The sequence below is a fragment of the Elephantulus edwardii genome, unplaced genomic scaffold (assembly GCF_000299155.1).
Source record: "Elephantulus edwardii isolate Elephantulus edwardi_28Jun2011 unplaced genomic scaffold, EleEdw1.0 scaffold00017, whole genome shotgun sequence".
Taxonomy (NCBI): domain Eukaryota; kingdom Metazoa; phylum Chordata; class Mammalia; order Macroscelidea; family Macroscelididae; genus Elephantulus; species Elephantulus edwardii.
In genome coordinates, this window is record NW_006399767.1 from 10,017,657 (window position 1) to 10,045,164 (window position 27,508).

Consider the following 27,508-nt stretch of genomic DNA (forward strand, 5'->3'; position numbering starts at 1 on the left):
TGAAAATTTGAGTACTCTTTAGAAACAAGTTTTGAAAGATCCCTTTTAACTCTTACTTGCTACAAATGGCATGAATTAGTTTCTTGTCAGTGTGAATGACTGTGGATATTGGATACAGAAAGAAGATTTTATATCACATGATTCCATAGGGGGTAGGTCCTAACTCTGCCACTTTGGAGCTCAAGGAACTTGGATAAGTTAATTTCCTCTTCTGTATCAGAGTTTCTTGACCTTTTAAAATGGGAGTAGTAAGACTACTAGTTGTCGTATCATCCTCTTGCCTAGATTCATAATTAACACCCTTGGTATCGGGAGTCAGGAGATCAGAAGATGCATTGCATTGGGCAAATCTATAGTCAGGGACTTCTCCAAAATACTCAAGAGCCGTGATGTTAGTTTGAAGACTAAGATGCTACTGATCCAAAACATAGTTTTTTCAATCACTTGCTATGCATCTGAAAGCTGGACAATGACTAAGGATGACAGAAAAAGAATTGATGCCTTTGTGCTATGGTGTTGGAAAGAGTACTAAATATCCCTTGGGCTGCCAAAAGAACAAAGAGGTATTCATGATAAAAAGATGTAGCTGGAGTGTTTCTTGGAGGCAAAAAGGGCAAAGCTTTGATTCTCATACTCTGCATATATTGCTAGGAGAGAGGCTATTCCTTGGAAAAGGATATCATGCTTGGAAAGGTGGAGGGTCAGACAAAGAGAGGAAGATTGCCATGGAGATTAACATGGTGATTGCAGCAATGGGCTCAAGTGCATCAGAGATGACTCAGGATAGGACAGGATTCAGGCCTGTTGTTCCTCGTGTCACTATGAGTCATTCTTAACTCCATGGCACCTAATAACAACAACAACAACAACAGCAACCTTTCTTGATGACTGTATTGATTGAAACAAATTTTTAAATATTCCACACAGACGCTGTTGTTATTTGAAGGTCTGGCAAAATTTGCACTTACTGTAAAAGGTCAAGTTAATCAAAGTTCATTTCAATGATAGTGACCTCACATGTGTCGATGACACACTGTCATTGAGTCAGTTCTTACTGAGTGACTTGGTAAGACCAAGTTTAACTAGCTATACTCTTTATGGGAGGACACTACCACTATTTTCTCCTGAAGAACATTTGGTATGTTTGAACTGCTGACCACTTGGTTAACAGTCCGACACCTCTGCTATGCCACTAGGGCTTCTTGAGCACTTAATGTTGTTGTTGTCATTGTGTATGGTTCTGTTGGAATCGGCTCATAGCTGACCCTCTGGTGGGTTTTCAGAGGCAGTAAATGGAACAGGAGGAGATGGCCGATCCTTCTCCCGTGGGACAGCTGGTGGATTGAACCACGTGGCTTCAGGATTTCAGCTCAGCTTCTTGTTACTAGGCCACCAGAACTTGGTCTCTCTAAATTGCTATTAATTGTTCTGTATCAGTAATTCATTTGCTTATTTATTCAACTCATTTGTTCAATAAAAGCTCATTGAATGCCCCCATGTGTCTACGTGCCAAGCACTGCATTTACTGATATTGTCATGTGCCTTCAAGATGATTTCAACTCATAGCAACCCCATGTGACATAGTAGAGCTGTCACATGTCGTTGTTGTTATGTACCATCTAGTCACTTGCGACTTATAGTGACTATACGTAAAACAGCTCTGAATCCTGACCAATCTCATCATCGCCCATAGACCTAATCCCATTTCTTCAGTCACTGAGTCAATCCATCTCATCCAGGGTCTTCCTCTCCTGTACTGTCCTTCTACCCTTTTGAGCATGATGTCCTTCTCCAAGGACTGGTCCTTCATGGCCACATGCCCCTAGTATGTGAGATGAATCTTCAGAATACTTGCCTCCAGGGAGCAGCCTGGTTTCACCTTCTTGAGGACAGACTTATTTGTTTTCCTAGCAGTCAATGATATCTTCAGCACTCTTCTCCAGCACCACAACTCAAAGGCATCAATTCTTCTCTCATCCTTAGTCATTGTCCAGCTCTATAGGACTGTAGAGATTATAAGATCTTTCTCCATTGAGAGGGTTCAAACCTCTGACCTTTCATTTTGCAACCACTATGCCCGCACGCTCCTTGTTAGACCTCTGTGTATATTATAGGACTCAGGGAGCTTACTGGAGTAGAGAAGACTATAAACCATCTTAACATCAGATGCATGAGAGACACAGCTGTGTATGTGTGTAGTATCAGCAAGTTCCTTCTCTCTTTATTGTATAGGTATTTTCACTTTATTTGTAACATTTGCGTATGGAGGGTTAGATCTCTTTGGTTTTCGTATCAAAGTTCCTGATTCTTCATTCTCTGCAAAGTAAATGATCACTCAGTGCTGAGAGTTTCAGACAGTCGTAGGTGTCCCTTTAATGCTGGACATGGTAGGGTATGGTGTGTCAGCCTCATTCACAGAACCTGGCATGCACCTTCCTTGTAACCAGCTGGAAGGCAGAGGAGGAGAACTTGGAGTTGACCACTGAACTCAGCCAGACCACTTTGGTGGGGCTGTTGTGCATGTCTCTGCCCTTTAATTTGATGACTTCCCATGAGCAGCCTAGTGCCTGTGAGTAACAGAGTGTAAGTCAGCATTTTGACCCTTTGGGCATTAGCATTGGGAAACTTCATGAAAGGCTTTAAATGTGGCGACTACTGATGCAATTGCACCGTGCTAGGCTAATGGAAGATAAATGACTGCGCACACATTCAGCCTTATTCCTCTTGGGAATTCTTTTATGAGGCAGAGGAATAAATGACAGTGGTCGGGCTTACAAATGCCAAAAGATCAAGACTTAGAAAAGAATTTCACTGTAAGAGAATGTATTTTAATACAGTATATATATTTTTTAAAATGAAGTCACTTAGAGTATCAGCCTCCAATTGTCCCTGCCTAGTGTGGGTGACATGTGAAGGACTTTAGCATAAAAAAATGTATATTACAAAGGATTCTGAAACTAATGTCTATCTTCAGTGCAGGGGTGCATTGCAAGCCTTTCCAAAATGCATTTAATTAGAAGACATGACTAGTAAGAGAACATTGCTCAGAGGTATCTTCCCCATTGAAATTCCTCCAAAGAAAGCTCTCTCATTCCACTGCGATTATTATTGTACCCCAAATTATTTTAATTGTATTATTATCATTATTTACCAGCAAGTCAGAACTGACCTATAGCTGACTCTCCATCTGGTTTTCAGAGGCAGATAATGGCACAGGAGGAGATTGCCCATCCTTCTCCCACAGAGTAGCTGGTGAATTTGAACCATGTGCATTATTACAACTCATAATTTTACGTAGATGTATTGATTTTAATGCTTGTCTCTCACAATAGATTGCAAGAACCAAAAGGCCAAGGCTATCTATGACTGTTTTACTGCCCAGGATACACAATGTTTCTGAGAATGTTTGGTCTATGATACATAGTCCGTCAGTAGATAAATGAATATAAAAAAAGACACATTGATTATTGAGATTGTCATCTCCATAGAAGTGGGCTCATTTGTGAGGCCGAAATATAGATAGATTTAAGTGATGCATTCTAGTTAGAAACACGTAAGCATTGTGAATCTTTTCTCAGTAATACCTGCTAGGTTTCAATTAAATTTTTCTAAATGCACATTGTATCTGCTGAGCTACACATGGATTGAGAATGGGCGGACTTCATGAATGTTTTAGATTCTGTGAGCTCCTTGTTGAATGAGACTGTATCTTATTCATAAATTTATCCTAGCATCAGCATAGAACAGATACTCAGAGAATATTTGTTGAATATAACAAAGATGAGATATTTTAGTGCTTCTTGCCCTTTCCCCAAATGAAGAGAAGTGAAGAAATTTGAGGTGATATATCTGCTTTTCTGTTTACCATGGTTTGTCGAGTTAGGCTTAATCTTCTCAGCAGATCATAAAAAAGATATTTCTTCAATACTATAATTATAAACAGTTTTCTTAAATCTATATTCAGGTAAGTAACCATTATTCTATTTTTAAAAAATTTATATTTTATCCAACTGTTTATTATTACAGTGTTGCAGAAATAAATTTCCTCTGTAGTCTACCCAGCAATGGTCATGTAATAATACATGTTGTTGTTGTTGTTATGTGCCAACGAGTTGCTTGAGACTCATACCAACCATGTACAACACCCCTAAATCCTCCTCTGTCCTGTGCTAATCGCACTGTCTCCGACACACCCACTCCAGTTATCCCAGTCACTGAATCAATCCACTTCATAGAGGGTCCCTGACAAACAAGGACTGGTCCCTCTTTGCAACATGTCCAAAGTATGTCAGATAAAGCTTCAGAATCCTTGCCTCCATGGAGCAGCCCAGTTTAACCCTCTCAAGGATGAACCTGTTTGTTTTCTTAGCAGTCCATGGTACATTCAATACTCTCCTCCAGCACCACAGCTCAAAGGCATCAATTCTCCTTCTATCCTCCCTAGTCATTGTCCAACTCTCTGATGCATAACAAGTGATTGCAAAGACTAGGGCCCATGGCAGACACACCTTAGTCTCCAGAGTGACACCATTGCTCTTCAGTACTTTTGAGAGGTCCCTAACAGCAGACTGTCCCATCGCAATACGTCTTTTCGTTTCCTGGCTACTGGGGCCAAGATTGTTGACTCTGGAGCCAAGCAAACTAAAGCTGTGAACAATCTCAATCTCTTCACCATCCATCCTGATGCTGCCAATTGGTCCAGTGGTGAGAATCTTTGTCTTCTTGATATTGAGCCTCAATCCATATTGAAGGCTGCAGTCCTTGACTCTCTGCAGCAAGCTCTTCAGGTCCTCCTCAGTTTCAGCAAGCAGGGTTGTGTCATCTGCATAACAGAGATTGTTGGATCTTCCACCAATCCTGACGTCACGCTTCTCCTCATAGAGCCCAGCCTCCTAGATAATCTGTTCTGCATATCGGTTGAAAAAGTATGGAGATAGGACACATCCCTGACATACACCCTTCCTAATTTTGAACCATGCAGTGTTCTGTTCTGATGACTGCCTCTTGGTCCAAGTATAGGTTTCATATAATGCATAGACATTTTAAAAATTTGCATCTCTGAGATTTATAAAGTGGAGTGAGATATCCATGCAAGGAGACATATGGAAATTAAAAAAAAAAGGCAGAAGTTGAAAGTTATTCCTAAGATTCTAGGAGGCACAAATTTACAATATTACTATTACTCTGAGAATTGAAATAGATTATTTTTAAAAGAATAATAGCAATTCCAATTAGATCATCTCTAACCTCCTCCAAGAATTAATTTGTAATTTTTTGCAATATCATACAATACCTTTCAGAGAATAATTTCTTTCTTTCTTTCTTTTTTTTTTTTTGAGAATAGTTTCTTACGAAGCTGAAAAAAAGAGAAAGAGAATAAAACAGTCATCCTGTGATAGGGAAATTTGTTCTGCTGTGGAATCAGAACCAACACAAAGCTGATCATCCAGTGAGTTCTCATAGGTTTGGAATCACACAGAAGGAGATGGCTCGTCTTTCTCCCTCAGAGCAATAGGTGGATTCAAACTGCCTGCTTTTATGTTGAAAGTTCAACTTCTTACCCACCAGACCACTAGAGTTCATTGTCAGGAAAGAGGGGAAACAAGAAAAGTTGTCCAGCACTGGGAGAGTAGTTACTGTGAGTATATTCCGTATTTCACACTTGGTTAAATAATGCAGTAACTGTTTAAACCTTTACTTGCAAACTAGGCTTTTACTTGATCTATTCATTTAAACATATGTTACTAAGTGCTGTGAATTGGTTCTGGCTATAAAAACACTACATGTAACACAGTGTAACACAGCTCAGTGCTGCAAGATCTTTAACAATTCTTGTGGTTATGCTTGAAATCTGCTTTTCGAGCTACTATGTCGTCATTCCAATTCATTGAGGCTCTTTCCCTTTTTCATTGATCCTCTATTAAGGATGATGTTCTCCAAGGAATGGTTCATCCTCACAAGATGTCTAAAATATTGAAGAAGTCTTAGGATCCTCCCTTCTGGCAGCCTCTGATGGGTTTAATATTCTTTGCTGTCTCCGTAGTTCAAGGGCATCAACTCTGCTGTCTTCTGAATTCATTGTTCAGTTCTAATATGCATATGAGGTAATTGAAAATATTACTCAAGTCTGATATACTTTAGTGCTAAAAGTGACATATTTGCTTTGGCAACACTTTAAAAAAGCCTTTTGTGGCAGATTTATCCAGGGTAATATGCCCTTTGATTTCTTGACTGCCCCTTCTCTGGGCATTGATTATAGATTCAAGTAAAAATGAAATCCTTGGCAACTTCAATCTTTTATCTATTTATCAGATGTTGCTTGTAGTAAATGTATTGTTTCTAATAGATGATTACTAACTCACACTCATTACCAGACCATGATAAGCAAACCCTCAAGATTCAGCAAACCTGAATTCAAATCCCAGCTTTGAGAGCTTCCCAGGTAGTTATGCTTGCTGACTAGTTCATTTGCTGTGTGCTTAATTTTCTTATTTACATACCCAGACCATGACAGTACTATCCCATGGACAGGACTATGATGACAGGGTAAGAGAGCTGCTTCTCACAGGGCCTAATTTGTATGCCAGGTTTTCTCCTTTTATGAAGACTTTAGCAATGCATTCTTTTTATCAACACTCTGAGCTTTATGTCAATTATATGTTCCCAAAAGCATGTTGTATCTCGGCAGCTACAAATGGTTTGGGAAGACAAGCACCCCACAAGAGGTTTGGGCACTTCGAACTTCTTCTGTTATTGTTAGGTGCCATTGAGTCAAGTAAAACTCATAGTGGCCCTATGAATAAGGGTCCGATCTGAACCCTCTCCTTCCCTGTGCCATCTGCACAAACAAAACCCATTGTTGCAGTCACTGTGTCAACCCATCTGGTTGAGGGTCTTCTTCTCCTTCACTGTCCCTCCACCTTTTCAAGCATGATGTCCCTCTCCAAGGAATAGCCTCTACTAGTAACATTCCCAAAATAAATGAGTTCTTTGTAGAAAGGGACTATATTTATTCATGTGTGCATATACCCAGCATCAAGCTGAGTGACTGGCACAGAACAGGTGTTCAGAAAATAGTTATTGACTACAAACAAGTATTTAAACACTTTCAACATTTTCTCTGGAAAACAATTGGAAAAAATTTGTGGGTTTTGCTTTGGGGTCAATTGCTGTGGTTGCATATATTATGTACATATGTAAATAACATTACTTAAGTCATGATATTAGTGACTTTAGACAAGTTACTGCTATCCTCATCCTATAGAGGAAGAAACAGAGGCTCATGACCAGACTATAACTCTAGAAAGTGTCAGGATCTGACTCCTTGATTTGGGATTTTTTGAGCTACAGCTAATACTCTTCTCACTATAACATGAACACATGCTGTCCATTAAAGAAATAAATGCATTTATGAAGTAATTGTTTTATGAGTTTTATTATTTTATCCCATTACTCTTTATGACGGATATAAGATACACGTAAGGCTTTGCCTTCCATTCGGTCAATTTATGAACAGATTTCTTTTTCATTTTGTCTTTCAGTTCTTTGTTTCTGCAAAGATCGTACAGTGTTTCTGTGGATTATATGCTTTATACTCCAAAAGATGTTTTTCTTTCTAAAACACATCACTGTACAGTTAACTCATGTGCAATCTATAATAGTGTTGAGATCCTCTTACTCTATCATATGGACCATGGGACAAAAAATCAGGCATACCAATTGACTTGTTTCAATTAACAGGTGAAGCCCTGTCTGTGTCAGGAAATTTGGAAGACTATGGATTGGAAAATGTCCATATTTGTTCCCATTCCCAAAAAAGATGATACAGCAGAATGTGGAAACCATCAAACAATATCATCAATATTGCATACAAACAAAATGCTGAAGATCATGGCTGGCACACTATATAGATAGGGAACTGACAGAAATTCAAGCAGGATTCAGAAGAGGCTGAGGCACCAGGATATCATTGCTAATGTCAGATGGATCCTGGATGAAAGTAAAGAATGTCAGAAGAATGTCTATTTGTGTTGTATTGACTAGGCAGAGGCATTTGGCTGTGTGGACCATAACAAGTTATAGCTAACATTGAGAGAGTGGTAATCCTGAAGTACTTAATTGTGTTCATATGACATATATACCTAGACCAAGAAACCATTGTGCAAACAGAGCAAGGGAACACTACATGGTTTCAATTAAGATGGGAGTATGTCAGGGTTATATTCTCTCTCCATATCTATTCAGTCTGGATTCTGAGGGAATTATTTGAGAGACTGGTCTCTTTGAAGAAGAATATGGAATCAAGATCATAGGAAGATGCATCAATAACCTGCATTATGCAGATGACACAACTTGGCTTGCTGAAAGTGAGGAGGACTGAAGGAGATCAAAGAATATAGCCTTCAATATGGATTGCATCTCAATGTCAAGAAAACAAAAATTCTTACCGCTGGACCTATTGTTGTTGTTAGGTGCTGTCAAGTTGAGTATTGCTCATAGTGATCCTATGAAAAAGATCTGAACCCTATTCTATCTTGTGTCATCCTCACACCTGCTTACATACAAGTGCCCATTGCAACAGTCACCGTGTCAATCCACCCTTACCAGCATCATGTCCCTCTCCAAGGAATAGCCCCTCCAAGCAACATACCCAAAGTATATGAGGCAAAGCCTCGTCATTCTTGCCTCCAAAGAACACTTTGGCTGCACCCTCTCCAAGACATATCTCTTGGCCATCCATAGGATGATCAGTGATTTTCTCCAACACCACAGCTCAAAAACATCACTGGACCTGTAGGCAACATCTTAATAGATGGAGAAAAGATTGAAACTGTCAACAATTTCATCTTACTTGGATTTACAATCAACACCCTTGATATCAGCAGTCAGGAAATCAGAAGACATAATGCACTGGGAAAGTCTGCAGTCAGGTACCTCTCCAAATTCTTTATTATACTAGTTTATTTACAAAATTAGAATATATTGTTTTTCAGACCAAATTATTCCAATTTCCCTCAGTGACATCAGTTTGAGGACTAAGGTGTGTCTGATTCATTCAATGATCTTTCCGAGCACTTGCTATGCATCTGAGTGCTGGATAATAAATAAGATGACAGAAGAATTGGTGACTTTGATCTGTGGTGTTGAAGAAGAGCACTGAACATCCTGTGGACTTCCAAAAGAACAAACAAATATGTCCTGGAAATACTGCAGCCAGAGTCCTCATTGTAGGTAAAAATGATAAAGCTTCACCTCCCATATTTCAGGCATGTTGATAGGAGAAGCTATTCCTTGGAGACAGATATGACACTTGGAAAGGCAGACAGTTGATGAAGGAGAGGAAGACCCTCAACCAGGTGGATTGACATGATGACTGACTGCTGCAATGGGTCTTTTTTTAAATTTTATTTTATTATTTGTTGTATGTGTATCTGACTGGTACAGGAGGAGATTGTCCCTCCTTCTCCAGCAAAGCATCTGGTGGATTCAAACTGCGTTACCTCTAGGATTGCAATGTAGCTTCTTGGCACTAGGTGCAATGGGTTTTTGTGTGTCAGTAAGTGTGAGGATGTCACAGGACAGGATGGGTTTCAGACCTGCTGTTCATAGGGTTACTGTGGGTTGAACTCAACGCAGCAGCTCCTGAGAATGACGATAACAATGGACCCTCTCTTTTACTCTATTATATGGAACAGCTACAAGTATAAATCTCAAATTATAAGCATCAGAACATCCACTTGGAAATGGTCCATTGTAAAAATAGATTTTTACAGACCATAATGATAGAATTTCTGAAGGTATCAAGTGTCAGGCACGCAGAGATTCAGGAAATCAAAGAATATTAAAACTTGGGACTCTTCCCTGGGTCTCTGCACCTTAGTTTTCTCTGTTGACTTATCTCTCTGTTTGGCTTTCAATGGTATTGACATGGCATTAGCAGTTCTAGGGTCATATCTGAGGGTCACTATAAATCTAGCAGAAGGAAAAGAAATATGCCTTTTGGATATATTTTGGTGGAAGATCCATAATTTCGTTTCATTGACTCTTAAATTCATCCTGTGTCTATTTTTAATCAATCACTCTGACCAGGGGCATTTAGGCTCTGAGTGGCTAAACTAACTGCTTAACTTAAACTAAGCACCTCTCCCCTCACCCCCATGAAGCCCTACTTAGATTCACATGTAAAGTGGAGAAGGGAAAAGAGAGGAGCAAACAGGATAAACAGGACAGAAGGATAAATGGATTTGGGTGGACAATGATCATGACCACACTTCATCTGTCTTTTCAGAACTTTGATCTATTTTTCTAAGAGTATTTCTTTACTTTCTTCAAAACATTTTGTGTATCCAGCTGCTGGGATGCTGGCTTCCTCCCTCCAATGTTCCTCATCTGGCTTCCTGCCTCCAACCCTTACCCATTTTAACAATATCCTATTTTTATTGTTACTGAAGTCCATGCTGGTCAGTTAGCAAAATGGGACCGTTAGTAAAAATAAAATCAGATTTATCGCTCAAAGTAACAATTATTTAGAAATTTTGTTACATATATCTTAGATCTTAATAAGTGTATACATGTGTGTTTATGTACATAAGCACATAGTCTGTTTATATCTATTGTTTTGTTTGTTGTTTGCAGTCAAGTTGTAACTGACCTATAACTGAATCTCCAGTGGATTTTTATGGGCAGTAAATCTTATGGAAGGAGATTGCCAATCCTTCTCCCACGGAGCATCTGGTGGATTCAAATCATTTGCCTTTGAGGTTGCAGCATAGCTTCTTGCCACCAGAGCTATATCTTTATGTATATGTATTTGTGTTTAACGTAGGGAACTCTGGTGACCTAGAGGATAAGGAGTTGGGCTGCTAACTCAAAACCTGCAGTTCAAATCCACTGACTGTTCCAAAGAAGAAAGATGGTTAGTCTCCTTTCATGCAATTTACTACCTCTGAAAACCTGCTGGAGAGCCAGTTTTGCATTGATTCTGACTGGACATCTTATAACAACAACAATAACTCAGTGTCTTTACATAAAGGTTGTCTTTTTTTTAAGGTTGTATTTTTTAAAAAAAAATATTTTACTCTATTATTTTATGTGTGCATGTACTGTCAAATCAGATCTGACTGGTACAAAAGGAAATTGTCCTTCCTTCTCCAGCAAAGCATCTGGTGGATTCGAACCACGCAACTCTGGGATTACAGTGCAGCTTCTTGCCCCTAGGCCACCAGAGCTCCAAAGGTTGTATTTTTATATGATCTCATCATGTTAAAAGCAGGAGGTTGATCATTACATGAATATAATCACCCTCCCAGTAACTTCTGCCAAAACTGGAAGGTGATGCAATAGAGCTTGACCTCAGATCACTTTCTCCTGCCTCTGGCTCCCATGCTTTTCATGTCCTAGGGCTAGTATATTTTTCTCTTGTTTTTGTGCCACTTATTAATCTCTATGTTTCTTTTTTCCAGTTCAACTTTGGGTGTCTCTTTGTTTGAGCTGATTTAAAGAGGGTTCCAACATCTCTTAATCTAGTAATTTCTTATAAACATAAATTATTCATAGATTCAATCGTGAATAAAAAATTACTAAACCCCAACATCCTGCTTCATACGCAGAGACAAAATTTAGCATGATGATTAGAAGTACAGCTTTAACAACAGAGAACTCCAAGACGAAGTACGACTCTGTCATCTGTAATTATCCCTGTGACCTTGAATTAGTTACTTGAACTTTAAAACTTTTTAAGTTTCCTTCTCTGTGAAATGGGACTAACAGTATTAGCTCAGTAAATTGTTCTGGAAGAGAAGGGAGCTAAGAAGGTATTCAGAGCTCCAGATATCAGGTATATCAAAGGCTCTGACCAAACAGTTAACTATTACTGCTATCATACACCCTTTCTTATATTTGAACTCATAATTAGGATCTTAAGTCTCCACATTGGAATATATACATCATTGATATCTACTTCTTTAAGAATTAGAACTGAAGAATCCCTAGTGGAGGAGGCTGTAAGAGAGGTACTATTTATTACCTTATTGTTTCAATGAAGATTTATTGAACCTGCACACTATAATGGGAATATTATTGCCTGCAAATAAGTTTATAACCAGGATCCATTACACTGTGTGGACCATATAAACTTGATTCCTATCCTAAAGGGTATCTTTTCTTGTGGAAAAGGAAGAACTTGTCCCTTCAAGGAATAAGGCAGTAGCTTTGACTTATTTAAGCCTTTTGACAATTTTTAAACAGTGTATTTTAGAAAAATTACTTATATAGTTCTATAGATTTTTGATACATAAACAAATGTAACCACCACCATAAACAAAACTGTTTCTTCACTTCAGAAATTCTTTTGGGTTGTTTCTTCCCCCCTCCCCCAAATATTTTCTTAAGCTTAACCTCTGATGACCTCTGACCTGCATCCTTATAATATTGCCTTTCCAAGAATATTTTATTAGTAGAACCTGACAGTATGTAATCTTTTGAGATTGGCTTCTTTCACTTAGTATAATACGTTTGAACTTCATCTACATTTTGCATCTATTAATAGGATTTCCCCCCCCTTTCTACTTCTTCCCCACTCCCAAGCGATATGCCATTTAATCATTGCAGAACATTGTTGTTTCCAATTCAAAATAATTATGAATAATATTACTACCAAAAAATTTTCCTTGTAAGTTTCAATGTGAACTTCTTTGTGTCTAGAATAAACATGTAAGAATGCAAGGCCTGGGTGACATTGGGTAGATGGTTCTTTGGCCTTCTTTGGATTTGTCTAACTAGTTTCCAGAACAATTATACAATGTTGCATTCTCACCAGCACTGTGTGAGAGTTGCAGTTGTTCTGTGCTTTTGTCTGCAGGCAGAATCATCTGTTTAAAAATCCGTTCTGATAGGTATGTAGTGCTAATTCTCTTTTCATTTGCTTTTCTCTATTTTTGAACTTTTCATGTGCTTATTCACCATCAATGTAGCTTTTTTGATGACATGTGTGTTTAGATAATTCTGTTCATCCTTACTTTGGTTGGGGGAGGTTGTTTCTTTTATTATTGTTAAAATGTAAGAATTCCTTACACATGGTTATACAAGGACACAGTGCAATGTATGAATTTTCCTTTAATGAATCATGCTTTATATCTCCTATTTAAGAAAACCTTGCCTAACTCAAAGCTGCAAAGATTTTCTTCTATATATACTTTCTTAAAGTAGTTTTTTATTGTTTTGGGTTTTACATTTAACTCCATGCTACATTTTAAGATAATTTGTGTATATCATGGGAAATATAGATTGAAATTATTATTTTTTAAAAATTTATTGACATATTGCTCAGTTGAAAAACTACTCTTTATTTGTGGAATTCCCTTTGCACCTTAAAAAAAAATTCAATTGCTTGCCTGTGAGTCTATGGAAAAATAAGCCTTCTTCCAACTTTGTTCTTCTTTATAAAAATTATTTTGAGTATTCAGGATCCTTTGTTTTTTTATATAAATTTTAGAATAAAATGATAATAAAAAGAATTAGAATTACAAAATAAAAATAAAATTAAAAAAATTAGAATAAAAAGGTTCTGTTGAAATTATAACTGAGGTTGCTTTAAACCTATGGATCAGTTTGATAAGAATTGACATCTTAACTGTATTGTGTCTTTGAGTCCATGATTACAGTAAGCTTTTCCCTTTCCTTAGGTCTTTGGCTTATTTAATCAGTGTTTTGTCATTTTCATGTATAGATTCTCTAGTTTTTTTGTTGGATTTATACCCATTTCCCTTATTAGGGAGCATTTTTTTAAAATTCCAATTTCTAATTATTTATTACTATTACAAAGAAAGATAATTTTTTATGTTCAATAACCAACCTGAGAATTTTCTAGATGTACTTATTAATTCTAGAAGCATATTTGTAGATTTCTTGCCCTTTTCTACTTTTAGATAATTATGCCATCTAATAATAGGCAGAACTCTACCTTTCTTTCCAATATAGACATATTTTATTTCTTTTTTTTTTCTTATTCATGGTTAGAACTTGTGGTAGAATATTGACTAGAAGTGATAACAGCATCCTTGCTTTCCCCCTAATATTAGGGCTAAAAATCAGTCTAAGTGTGTGTGTGTGTGTGTGTGTGTGTGTGTGTGTGTGTGTGTGTAGAGAGAGACAGAGGGAGGGAAGGGCACAGTCCCTAGGGAGTTGTGCTTCTAACTAAAATGTAACATCTCTCCTGTGGTTTGAATCCATGAAGGGCTCTGAGAGAGAAAAATAGGCAATGAGTTTCTTTAGATTTTAGTTTTGGATTTCTTTCAGTGTGTCTCTCTGTGTATCTAATAAGTTTAGTAGAGGATATTTCTATATGTGTGTCTATATATAGGGAGCTCCCAGGGCCCTGTGGTAGGGAGTGTGCTGCTAATCAAAGACAGCAGCTCTCTCAGTTCAAATCCACCAGTTGCTCCAAGGGGCGGGGCTGGGTGGGGGAAGAGCTAAAAGAGCAATCTCTTCCTGTGGTGTTTCTATAGGCTCCAAATAGCTGTGGAGGGCTAGCTAGGAGTAAGTTCTGACTCAATGACATTGAGTTATAATTCAAATATTCTACAAATATATCTATGAATAGTTCATATTAGAACGTACATAGGAGCACTGGTGGCCTAGTGGCAAGAAAGTGTGTTGCAATCCCCAAGGCACATGGTTTGAATCCACCAGCTGCTCTACTGAAGAAGGATGGACAATCTCCTCCTATAGGATTAACTGCCTCTGAAAACCTGCTGGAGGGTCAGCAATGGGTCGGTTCCAACGCGATGGCACACAACAACAACAACAAGGCATACATGGAATACAGATACGAAAACTTCTTATTCATAAATAAACTCGTAAGGGTATGATTTGCTGGATCTGAATCATTGTTTTAGGGAACATCAAGTTCAACTGGCACAAAATAATCTACACAGAGAATATTCTACTTCCTACTTTGGTGAGCAATAGTTTTGGCCTTAAAAGCTTGTGCATAGTTATCCAAGGTGCAACTATTAACGTGTCCTGTTCAGAGTACACATCACCGTCCATGGCCCTGAGAACAGAAGAAATAGATAGGGCCTGGCTATTACTGAGGGCTGCTCTGAAAGGGTGCACAGGAGAAGGTCCTGGACAGAGTGAGAGAAAAATATAGAAAAATCAAAATCATTAAAAGATCAGGCTTACTAACCAGATAGAGACTGATGGAATGCCTGAGACTGTGCCTCTAAGCATCCCTTCATGCCTGGAACTGAAGCCCTCTGGCTCAATTTTCCACCTAAGTGAAGACTAGTTTATAAGGTGAGCAGAAGCAATAGGGAGATTGACACTCCTAAGAACAACAAAACAGTGGAGATCAAAAGGACAACATTTGCCTAAGGACAAAGTTCAGAATCCAAGAAGATGAGGAAGGGAAGAATGGAAATAGAAAACAGAGGGGAGTGGAACCAGTGATGAGAGACAGTGGTAATTGTAATCAATAGCATGAGAAAAGCAAATAGCCTGGGTACCACTTGTTAAATGGAAAACTGATTTGCTCTGGAAGCCTTTACCTAACTCACAACAAAATAAAATTTGAAAATAGATTAAAAAGAAAGCTCATCTTTTAAGATTTGGGGCTAAAAAATATTGAGTCACACCATGAATTTTTCCAGGGAAAAAAGGAGCCTTCTCCTCCCATTAAGATATCTCAACCCTATGGAGAGTTGCTAGGCCTCAGAACCGGCTTGAAGTCTGGGCATTTGGGTTTTGTTGCTGTTGTTATCATGCATCCTTTAGATCACAGTCACAAGAAAATTAAAAAGATCCCATTTGTAAAATATCCTTAATTCACATAAGAGAAAAAAAAAATCAAAAGAGAATTTATGTACATAATAAATTCACTTACCTACCTCTGCTACATTCTATTTGCAAACATCATTTGCACTCCCCACTGGCTATTCCAGACCCAGAGCAGGGAAGTGAGGAGTCGTGTGGCAGGCAGTGATGGGAGCAGTCCCTTCTGCAACCTTGCTTGGTTCTTCCCCAGGTATGTAGTCACTGTTTCAAAATGGACAGCTGTGAAGGTGACTGTTGCTCTAAGGGCCTTAGTGAGGTAAGCTGGAAACCAAGGAAGAGGAACGCCGTTAAACTTCACCTTGACTCAACTGCTGTGCTCCAGGAAGGTTGTAATGCAGGCTTTTATAGATGCTTTCTTCAGCAGAAAGGGAACATCTGCTCTTGAAGTCTGTGTGGAAACAAACCCATATCAAGGATAGCCACGAATCCTTAGTTTTCTTATCTACCCTATCATTCAGGAAGATTCTGCCCAAGTGCCTTCTGCCCCACAAAGCCTTTCCCTGCCCTCAGAAGCTTCTCCCTGTGGTGAACGTTCTTCTTACCTGCTAATTTTTGTAGTCTCTCTCCATCTGCTCAATTCATGTGGCAGCCTTAGTTTCTCATCCATGTGTCAATTACACTGAAATTGGATTTTAATTTCTGTTAAAAACGAGGTTGTATCTTTGCTTCCCTTGTGTGGACTGAATTTCAGTTCATGTTGTTGTTATGTGCCATCGAGTCGTTTCCGACTCATAGCGACCCTATGCACAACAGTTCTAAACCCTGCTCTATCCTGCGCCAACCGCACCGCCTCTGACACACCCATCCCGATTACCCCAGTCACCGAATCAATCCACCTCATAGAGGGTCTTCCCCTCCTGCGCTGTCCCTCCACCCTCCCAAGCATGATGTCCCTCTCCAAGGACCCGTCCCTCCTGGCAACATGTCCAAAGTATGTCAGACGAAGCCCCAGAATCCTTGCCTCCAAGGAGCAGCTTGGTTTAATCCTCTCCAAGATGGATCTGTTTGTTTTCAGTTCATAGACTTGTTAATTGCATGGGCTCAGACTGTTGGGGTTCAAATCCCAACTCTGTCATTTCCTAACTAACTGATGAGGGTGAAGTTATTTAATAATGCTATGCCTCAATTTCTGATTAGCACTTCTTGGGTATATAAAACCGAAGTACATCTTGCCTTCTTGTTGTTGATGAGTAGGAATCAACTCTTGGCTGAACTTGCATTGAGTTTTCAAGACTGTAAATCACACTGGAGGAGATTTTTTTTTTCTCCAGGAGAAGTCAATGGTGGATTCGAACCACCACAGAGGAATGACCTTTAAGTTAGCAGTGACACTTCCTATGGACTAAACTATGAGAGCTCTCTATACAGAGTTTAATTTAATGGAGAAGAGATTGAGATTGTAAACATTTTCAGCTTGCCTGATTCCACTATCAACCCTCTTGACACCAGCAGTCAGGAAATCAAAAGATGAGTTGTATTGAGAAAATCTGCTTGTCAGGAACCTCTCCAGAGTGCTGAAAACAATGATGTCAATATAAAGAGAAAGTGTGCCTGATCCAGACCATGGTCTTCATAATTACTTGTTATGCATCAGAGAGCTAAGCAATGTCTAAGGATGGTAGAAGAATTGATGCCTCTGAGTTGTGATGTTGTAGAATATTGAACATATTATGAACTGCCAAGAGAATAAACAGGTCTATCCTGGAGAGGTGAAACAAGTTTTTCCTTGGAAGCAAGGATTTTGAAGCTCTGTCTGACATATTTTGGGCATGTTGCAAGGAGGGACCAGTTCTTGGAGAAGGACATCGTGCTTGAAAGGGTGGAGGGGACAGTGCAGGAGAGGAAGACCCCGGATGAGCTGGATCTACTCAGTGACTGGGGTAATGAGGGTAGGTGTGTAAGAGACAATAAGGCTGGTTCAGCAGAGAGCAGGGTTCAGAGCTATTATGCACAGGGTCACTATGAGTCGCAGGCTACTAACCGGCGCATAATAACAACATACATATAGTGATAAAATGTACCTAGCACATGATTTACCATTTTAGCCATGGTTAGCATAGGAAGCTAGGCAAGTGGGGGGGGGGCAGGGGGATGACAAAATAATTGATGCTTTTGATTGATGAATTGATACAGAATATTGGATATAATGTAAACTGCCAGAAAACCAACCAACTAGTCTTAGAAGCTATTCAAACAGCATACTCCTTATAAACAAGACTGGCTTCCTTGGAACATACCATCAGAAAAGACCAATTGCTGAGGGTATCATGTGTTCTTAAGTTGAGCTCTAGTCAATGAAAATGAAAGAAACGCTTGGTGAGATCAATTAACACACTAACCACAACAGTGAATTCAAATATAGGAATGATCATGAAGATCGCACAGACCTAGGCAGTGTTTTGTCCTACTCTGCATAAGGTTTCCATGAGTCTGGCCTGATTCAATGGCAGCTAACAACAACAGCAAAGCATGTTTGCCTTGTACAAAAGTACAGTGATTACTTTTCTTAGTTGTTGTTGTTGTTATGTGCCGTCGAGTCGTTTGTGACTCATAGCGACCCTATGTACCAGCCCTAAACCCTGCTCTATCCTGTGCCAATCGCATTGCCTCTGACACACCCATCCCGATTACCCCAGTCACTGAATCAATCCACCTCATAGAGGGTCTTCCCCTCCTGCGCTGTCCCTCTACTCTACCAAGCATGATGTTCCTCTCCAAAGACCTGTCTCTCCTTGCAACATGTCCAGAGTATGTCAGACGAAGCCCCAGAATCTTTGCCTCCAAGGAGTAGCCTGGTTTAACCCTCTCTAGGGTGAATCTGTTTGTTTTCTTGGCAGTCCATGGTACATTCAACACTCTTCTCCAGCACCACAGCTCAAAGGCGTTAATTCTCCTTCTGTCCTCCCTAGTCATTGTCCAACTCTCTGATACATAACAAGAGATTGCAAAGACCATGGCCTGTATCAGGCGCACCTTCATCTCCAAAGAGACACCGTTGCTCTTGAGTACTTTAGAGAGGTCCCTAACAGCAGACTTTCCTATAGCAATACGTTTTTTGATTTCCTGGCTTCTGGTGCCAAGAGTGTTGACTGTGGAGCCGAGCAAACTGAAGCTGTGAACAATCTCAATCTCTTTGCCATCCATCCTGATGCTACCAATTGGTCCAGTGGTGAAAATCTTTGTCTTCTTGACATTGAGCCTCAGTACATACTGAAGGCTACAGTCTTTGACCCTCTGCAGTAAGTGCATGAGGTCCTCCTCAGTTTCAGGGAGCAAGGTTGTGTTCTCTGCATAACACAGATTGTTGATAGATCGTCCACCAATCCTAAGCCACGCGTCTCCTCATAGAGCCCAGCCTCTTGGCTAATCTGCTCTGCATACAGGTTGAAAAGGTATGGAGATAGGACACATCCCTGGCGCACACCCTTCCCAATTTTGAACCATTCAGTGTTGCCCTGCTCTGTTCTGACGACTGCCTCTTGGTCCAAGTATAGGTTTCGCGTTAACATGATTAAATGTTCTTAGTAAGGAAATTATTAATTTCCCCTGCAAAGCTATGAAGCAAATAAAGAATTTATTCTATTTGTAAGTGAAGCAGCACAGAGCACAAACAGAATTAGTTCAAGAGAAGGGAAAGCCAACAGGGAAGGTGACCAGAGTCCAGGCATAGAAGTGTTAGTATCTGTTTTAAAAAGAGTTAATGGGTGGGCATGTGAATCTGTACAGTCACTTTGGAAAACTGGTGGAACTTACTCAAGAAGAGCATTTACTGTTGTAAAACAGGACTGACATGGTGGTTGGGAGAAACTAAGAAAAGGGGGATAAATAATGTATACTGCATTGAAATAGTTAAGGGAAAGAACTGTTTAAAGGGAATATGTTGCTGTTTTTATTGTTGTTGATTGCCATCAAGTTGAGCACGACACATAGCAACCCCATGAACAAAAGGCCTGAAGCCCCTCTATAACTATTGTCATTTATCAAAATTCATAGAGTTTCCAGAGGCGTGTTGTTTAGGAAGTAGATGCCACTCCTGCTTCCAAACCACTCTTAAAGTGGGAGCTCCACCAAACACTGCCCACCATGGGTAACTGTTATGGCATTTGACACCCCAGTGGCACAAGGTTCAGCGTGAAAGCAACCCCAAGTTACCTCAGTACAGCATACTTACAGAAGAGTGCTGTACCACTTAGAAGAATGTTCCTTCAAAATAAAAACCAACTTTTAAATAAAAAAAAAAAAAGAAGAGCATTTACAAAGTTTAGGCCCAATCATTCCACCCCTGAGTAGTTACCTGTGATGGTCAATTAGATATCTTTTAACTTTTGTGTTCAGTTCTAATACTGGCTTCCCCACTGTTAGCAATCCTTCCTCTGACCCAGCCACCCAGAGACAGATTGTATTTCATAAGTTAGAGGGATCCTGTCCTTCAGATTGCCAAACAGGCAGACACACCAGCTCCAAGTTTGGAAGTCCACATAGTACCTTCACTTCTGACTCTCCTGCCACCAATCCAACACTTCCTTCTCCAGGATGCTGTTGATCCTTCTAGCTAAAGGATGCTGCACCCCTTCTCCTCAGCATGGACCCTCAGTGTCCAGAGCTTTTCTCCAGGTTCTCAACACATGATGGAAATTGCAGCTTCTTTTCACTGAGGCCAGCTGATATAACTAAGTGATCACAAAGTGGATCTTTCAGACCTGGCCAATGCTCACCCCAGAGTGACTTCATTACTGCACCTAACTTGTTAGTTAGGTGTGGTCTGATATCTTTATTGCAGATAATGGGAGCCCAAAATTTCTTGCAGATCATGTGTCAGAACTTGGGCAAAGTTCAAACTCTTTTAAAGTTAAATGCCACAAAGCCCAACAGAAAAGTCCCTGTGTGTATACCGAATGATATTTGATGGAGCAATGTTGTTATTAACAGACGATATTTGCTAGATTAGTTGCCACTAATTTCTAACTCCTGTGAACCCTATGTGCGCATGCGCAACAGCGCTGCTTGGTGGGGTTTTTGAAGCTGGGACCTGTTGGAAGAAGATCCTAAGCCTGCCTTCCGGAGTGCCTTCTGTGGGGTTTCTTACTACCAATATTTTGGGTAACAGCAGGAACAATCTCTTCTGAGCTTAATTTCTTTTTGGGCTTAATTGTTAAACCCAGGAACTCTATTTGGTTGCTAGAATGTTTATAGTCCCGGGGGGGGGGGGGGTGGCCCAATTTGTACTGTTAGAAATCAGGTTCATTGTTAGTCTGGGCAAGGCAAGGTTTCAAAGGTGGTTATTGTGCACAGTCGAGTCGGAACTGACCCATAGCTGACCCTCCAGTGGGTTTTCAGAGGCAGTTAATCACATAGAAGGAGATTGCCCATCCTTCTCCCACAGAGCAGCAGGTGGATTCGAACCGCATGCCTACGGGATTGCAGCACAGTTTCTTAGCTAAAATACCCCCCCCCCCCCACCTTCTGTTAGTTACATGTTGTTGTTCTTAGGTGCCGTCCAGTCCACTGTAACTCAGAGACGGACGCTCTAGGAACAACAGAGGTGAACCTTGGCCACCTGCACCATCCTCGTGCTCTCCCCTCTCCTGGAGCCCACTGGTGCAGTCTCTGACTGCAAGGAGGCCAGCCAGTGGAAAAGGACATCATCAGGGAAGAGGGTGGAGGGGCCGAGAAAGAGGCTTGTTGCTCGAGTGGACTCGAGTTGTGAAAGGTCACTAAACTGCACACATCCCATATTTGCACGTCTCTCTCTATGTATCATAGTTCTTGGAGAGAAAGGAAACAGGAGCAAAGAGAAAACTCAGAAGATTAAGGGCTCCTTGGCTCTGTGGCTCCCCTTCAGGCTAACTTTGCCCTGTTTGGGGGGGGGGGTGTCCTTTCACCGCTGCCCTTAGCTGCTCTCCTTTGTGCACTCAGAGCATCGTTCAAATGCAGAAGGGGGCTTTCCCGATGCGATGCGTAAGGCTGGAGTAACTTGGAGGAGCTAATAGTTCTCTAAAGAAACCTAACACCTTGTAACCCTTTTTGGCTTCAATGGCAGTCCGGGGCCGCTCGCTTGGTGCCTCGGGTCCTGCTGCGTCTTGGGGCGTCTTGGGGCGGCGGCGGGGGCGGGGGCTGGGAGGCCGGCACTGGTGGGGCGCCCCGCCCCGCGCCGCGACCCCGCCCCTGCCGCCGGCTATTTTGGGCGCGTTGGGATCGGTGACAGGAGTGCGGATCCGGTGACACCGTGACACCTCCCAGCAGCCAGGCACTTGTTGCTCCCAGGACCCACGGCCGTCCCTGAACCTGCCTTTACCCCACCGCCTCCTTCCCACTCTGGCATCTTTTTTCATGTGATCACCTGAGACCCTGTTCTCAGAGCCACTGCTGTCCCTGACTAGAGAGAGAGAGAGGATTTAAGAGACACACAGGCGACAGGTAGCGCTTTGAAGGGAGGCCTTACGGGGCAAGCAGCCAGAGCGCAGAGCGCTGGCCCGGGAGCCGCCGAGGTGGCGCCTCCCCGGTCCGGGACGGGGGCCCCGGGCGCAGACGGTATGACGGACACAGCAACCACCAACGGGGACGACAGGGACCCCGAGATCGAGCTCTTCGTGAAGGTAGGTGGGTGCAGCTGCTGCGCCCCCAGCAGGCTCACGTGAGCGGGCCTCCCCAGGGAGGGTGCACCCTGGCCCTTTGCGGTCCCCAGGGTGGCCTTTCTGGAAGCCACCTCCTCGGCTCAGGATTTCCGGGACGAATGGAAGAGTCAGGTGCAATCTGGCAGGTGGCTGTCTTCTTGGAGAGTTGGCGGGCAGTTTGTCAAACCCGCCGCCAGTCCGGCTGTCACCATTGCGCACCGAGAGCCCAGCCTGAGAGCCACCCAGGCTCGTCCTGAAGGGCATTCCCGGGGTAGGGAGGTGGCAGGAGCCTGGACCTGGCCACTCTCTCTGCAAAAATGGGCTGGGGAGTAGGAGAGAAAGAAATATTAGTACAATTATTTTGCACTAAACACGAGTATTTTTTTAAGCTGCCTTTAGCCTTTTGTTGTGTTCCATCGAGTCAGAACCGACTCCTAGCTGATCCTCCGGGGGTTTTCAGAGGCAGTAAATAGCACAGGAAGAGATTGCCCATCCTTCTCCTGCAGAGCAGCTGGTGGACTTGAACTTCGTGCCTTTGGGATTGCAGCGCAGCTTTTTGCCACTAGGCCACCAGCACCCCGAGTTCCTAAAAAAAACCCCACAAAAAGACAGTGAGGGGCGGGGGTGGGTATTAAACGATGTTTTCTTGCTTGTGGCCAGAGAAGCAGAAATAAGCTGCCTTTGCCAGGCGTTCTTGCCCTAACTGTGACTATGCGGGGTAATTACCAAGAAATGCTGTGGGTTTGGGGATGGGAATGACATCCGCGTCCACCTCAGAAGACTGGGATGGAGGGGCACTGAGCTAAATGAAATGAAAGCCCCTCACTCCCAGCGCAGAAGCAGACTACCTTTCAAGAGGGCGTACTTCATGTGCAGCCTGTGGGAGGAAGGATGGAGGCCTGAGGCAGCGTGGCCTGGTCCGCTGGTGTAATGAGAAAGAAACATTTGATCAGTCTTGAGCGCAGACACCGCAGAAGCCCAGAAACCTGAGGCCTCCAGTTGCCTCCAGGACTGAGCAGAAAGAGTCACCAGTACTTGGGGGATGGGGAGTCCGCAGACCTTTCACAATGAGGGTGGGGAGAAACGAAAGCAGTAAGAAGGTTAAAATTCCCTGGAGACATACAGGTGACAGGGAGAGATGGAGTTCCTGGGACCTCCCTGGGGCCTCCAGGCTAGATTTTAAACTCTCCCTAATTCTCTGTAACTGAGATGTTATTTTGGGTGAAGAGACCTTATCTACTAGCTAATTAAACAGATTTTTTTTTGTCAAGATGGCAAGTTTGAGACAGACTTTGATTGATAGCAACCTTTTGCTCTCGGATATTGTTTGCCTCCTAAAAAATTATAAAATCAGCAGTGACTAATTTCATGCTTTGGAATGACCCATCGCAGTTGACCCAGCTTTCCACAAGCATCTGGGGAATTTCTTCTGATAGGTTTCGGTTCTTTGTGTTTCATTTTCAAAACTGTAGAAATCGTGGTGTCATTTCATGACACTTTCCTCCCCCTGTTTCTCTCCCAGGGCCTGTGACTTTTGTTGCCTTCATTGATTTCTGGGATCTTTCTGGGCAGGATTTCTAGATAGTCTGGCAGACACGAGTAGTAAAAGGAAAGAGCTCCTGTCCCCTCACGTTTGTGTCGTGTGGCTGAGTTGGACAGTACTGGAAGCTGGAGGATGCCCTGAACCCCCATATCAAGGCCTCCAGTCTAAGGAGTATTCTCTAGAGAGCTTTAACAAAGCGATGAGTCTCCTTGCTCTCCTTGAAGAAAAGCTATTCTAAGGCTTAACTCAGATTCCCTGGGAGTAGGTAGTTTTGTGGTGTCAAGTTCCTGGAAGATATTTGAAACATAAATTGGCTCTTTTAGAGCCAAAGGAGCCCTTTGCCCCACTGTGCGGCATGGAGACCAATTCTATCTGCACCTTTGGAATTTCATGTTGGCAGCTTTAGAGGTTTTCTGCATTTATATAAAAAGCTCACTGCACCATCGGCCAGTGAGTGCCCCTGAAGAATTCTAAAATACCTGTGTTGTGATTTGCTTTCCCCAAAAGGGAATGCATGAGAAGCTTGCAGCTCAAAACTTAGATGGATGAGAGAAACAAAAACATAGGTGGGAAAGCTAAGCTTTTAGCTCCCCTCTCCTCTCTGAACTTCTGATTGTCACAGCTCTGGAAATACTGTGACATGGAGCCACTTGCTCTGGCCTTGAATGTTTCATTGTGGGACAGTGACATCTTGATTTTCAGAATCAGGCTATGCTCCCATTTGAAGTTACTCAAACCTAAATGGTTCCCATAGAGCGAAAAACCTTTTCACACAGGTACTTTCTTTCTGTAGTGCCTGCAGGACAATTGGGGTCCAGTGAAACACCCCAGAATTGACTTGACCTACTCAGTCATGATTGCTGGTCATTATCCATACCCCCCTGTAGGAGACCGTGACCCCTAGCATGACCTTTCCAGCAGCCCGTCTGTCATCCTAAACATTAGTTACCCAGGGATTTTGTTCTGTTTTTTCCAACATCAACTGATAATCATTATCCATTACTCCCCCTCCTCTTCCTATTACTACCAAATGTCTGCATGTGAAGATTTATGGGACATGCCCCTATACTTCATTCATCTCATTTAATGTGCAGTTTCCTTGTTCATCAGCCTCGGTTTGGTTCCGTGAGTATGGAGAAAGCAGTCCTGGCTCATGGTGGTCCCAAGCCTTGATGAAGTGAAAGTGCTTGATGAATGGCAATTTGTTTCCCTTGTAACTAACCAGGGAAATAAGAGTGATGAATAGTCCCATTTTATGATTGAAAAACATATGTACTCAAAGGTAGAGAGCAACTAAAAAGAGCCCTGGTGACACAATGGTTAAAGACCTCAGCTGCTAACTTAAAGGTTAGTAGTTCAAGCCCTCGAACCACTCAATGGGAAAAGAGCACTGTTGGTTTCCTTTTTAAACACAATAAATTTTTTAATTTTTTTAAAATTTCATTTATAGCCTACGACACCCCCTGGGAGCAGTTCTGCCGAGTCCTAGAGAATTGCTGTGGGTCAATGAACAGCACACAACAACAATTAACAAATGAGATTCTGACCCAGGACTCAAATCTAGAATTTTATACCTATACAGTACATTTCTTTCCCCAAGTGACTTGTACCTTTTCTGACCAAGCTAGGCTCTCAAATGATGTTCAAGATGATAATTATAATTTTCCAAGGCACCCTTGTGTGTTAATCACAAACTGTCACAGTGATTACCTCCCTCCTCCCTCTGCATTCCATGTCTCTCCCTGACAGGGAATAGCTATAGTCTAGTACAGATTTTGAAAAGTTGAGTTTTTCATTTTACAATTGAATATGAGAAGGGTTTGATTAGATCAGCTCTGATTCCGCTCTTCAATGATACTTGTGAATGGGGTGGGGTTTGGGGAGGAAGGAGCAGAGATTTGGAAACAAGGGACTGAGTTCAGATCTTGCCTCTGCTTCTAAAGAATGAACAAATTATTTAATCTCCATTCACAGTCTCTTAAAACCAGATGAAGGTTGTAAACAGAATGGGCACATAAACTGTGCTCCAAAGCAAGACACTCTAAGAGTGAAAGGAGGTATTACCAATGCTTAGACCCAAATCAGATCCTCTGCTGCCTAGTGCATTCCAGCTCACCCCGGGACCCTGAACTGGGTTTCTGAAGCTGTATATCTTTGCAAGAAGAGACTGCCCATCTTTCTCCCTCGGAGGGGCCGGTGGATTTAGCAGCCTCATCCATTACACCCTACACTACTTGGCATCGTCCAGGGTAAATGAGGATGGAATAGGCCACCCTGGTTACAAAAATACTACCATGACAGCCATTCAGCACAGATTCCCTGGGAAAGCACTTTGTAAATTGAAAATTGATTTGAAACATTTACTGGAATAATGATACGAGATCCATAGCAAAGAGAACCTTTTTGGATCTGTGGGACGCTTGACGGCCTTTCGGGAACAAAAGGCCTGGTTCCTCCCTAATTTGTGGGGCTATTTTGAGAGAAGACCGAGGACATAGGTAGGTTGGACTTTGATCAGGAAAGGAGGACAGCAGGTTCAGGAATTGGTAATGGTAGGGAGTATATGTTATTCAAAAGGAAGGAGTAAGAAAATGAAGCAAAACAGAAAGCAATTTGGAAGGAAAAGCACAGAGAGTGCTGGATTCTTCAGACCAAGATAGTCCTCCCTTCTATATTGCCTGTCCCACCCCCATTCCTAACTAGACATGCGCAAAGCTACACAAATGCAAGGGACTGTGGCAGACACGTTAGTAACAAACATCTCTTGAGTCACAGGGACAGGCTTCAAGGGAAACTAGTGATTTCTATGTATGTGGCTACATATTTAATGACTCGAATAATTTACCAGGAATTTCAGATTCCAGGTTGTTCCTCCTGTCAAAAGCCACTGGGAGTCTCTGGGACCCAGCCAGATACACTGTGTTTCCCCTTCCTCCACTGCACCCTGGGCTGTAGTGGTGAACCACTGAGTCACAACAGAGGGTTCACTAGCAGGCAGTTCTGGCCTCAGCTGGTTGGGCTAATGAGTAGCAGCCAAGCTGATTTTAACTCACAATAGTCCTATGTGTCGGAGTAGGGCTGGGCTCCTCAGGGTTTGGAATGTTCTAGAAGCAGTTCTCCAGACCCTTCTTCCAAAGTGCCTCTGGGGTGACTCACACCTCCAGCTTTTTGATTCGCTGACAAGGCAGTAAGCATTCGTGCCACCTGGGGTTTCAGGTGAAATCACTTCACTAATCAATTTCCAGATCTTCTAAAAGCTTCAGGACACCTGGTCGAAACTATCCTGGATAGAATACTTGCATCCATCTGGTGATTAGTTAATAGATGCTGATGGACTAAAACCCAGTCCACAGGACTCCAGAACAGTGAGAGGGAGAGAGAGTGTATGTGTGTCCTCTAGTGAAATAATCATCAATTCTGTGTCAGGAAAATAAAGTCGAGTCCTGCAGATTGTCCAGTGGAAGTGACTAGTGATTTCATTTGCTGAATAACCTGAAAGGCATTGACAATAGTGAGG

General features: G+C 41.7%; 1 protein-coding gene across 2 annotated transcripts in view; it reads left to right on the forward strand.

Annotated features, from left to right (window-relative positions):
• The window catches only part of CLIC5 (chloride intracellular channel 5), a 269,785-nt gene that overhangs the window by 85,744 nt on the left and 156,533 nt on the right, over positions 1 to 27,508 (forward strand). The window contains exon 1 of one of the 2 annotated variants that reach the window (XM_006881934.1): positions 22,298 to 22,430. The exons of the other annotated variant lie outside the window; for it this stretch is intronic. Within the exon in view, the coding sequence (XP_006881996.1) occupies positions 22,368 to 22,430 (63 nt within the window). The 5' untranslated portion in view covers positions 22,298 to 22,367. Of the gene's footprint in view, positions 1 to 22,297; positions 22,431 to 27,508 lie in introns of those variants that run through there. 2 annotated transcript variants of the gene reach the window in all.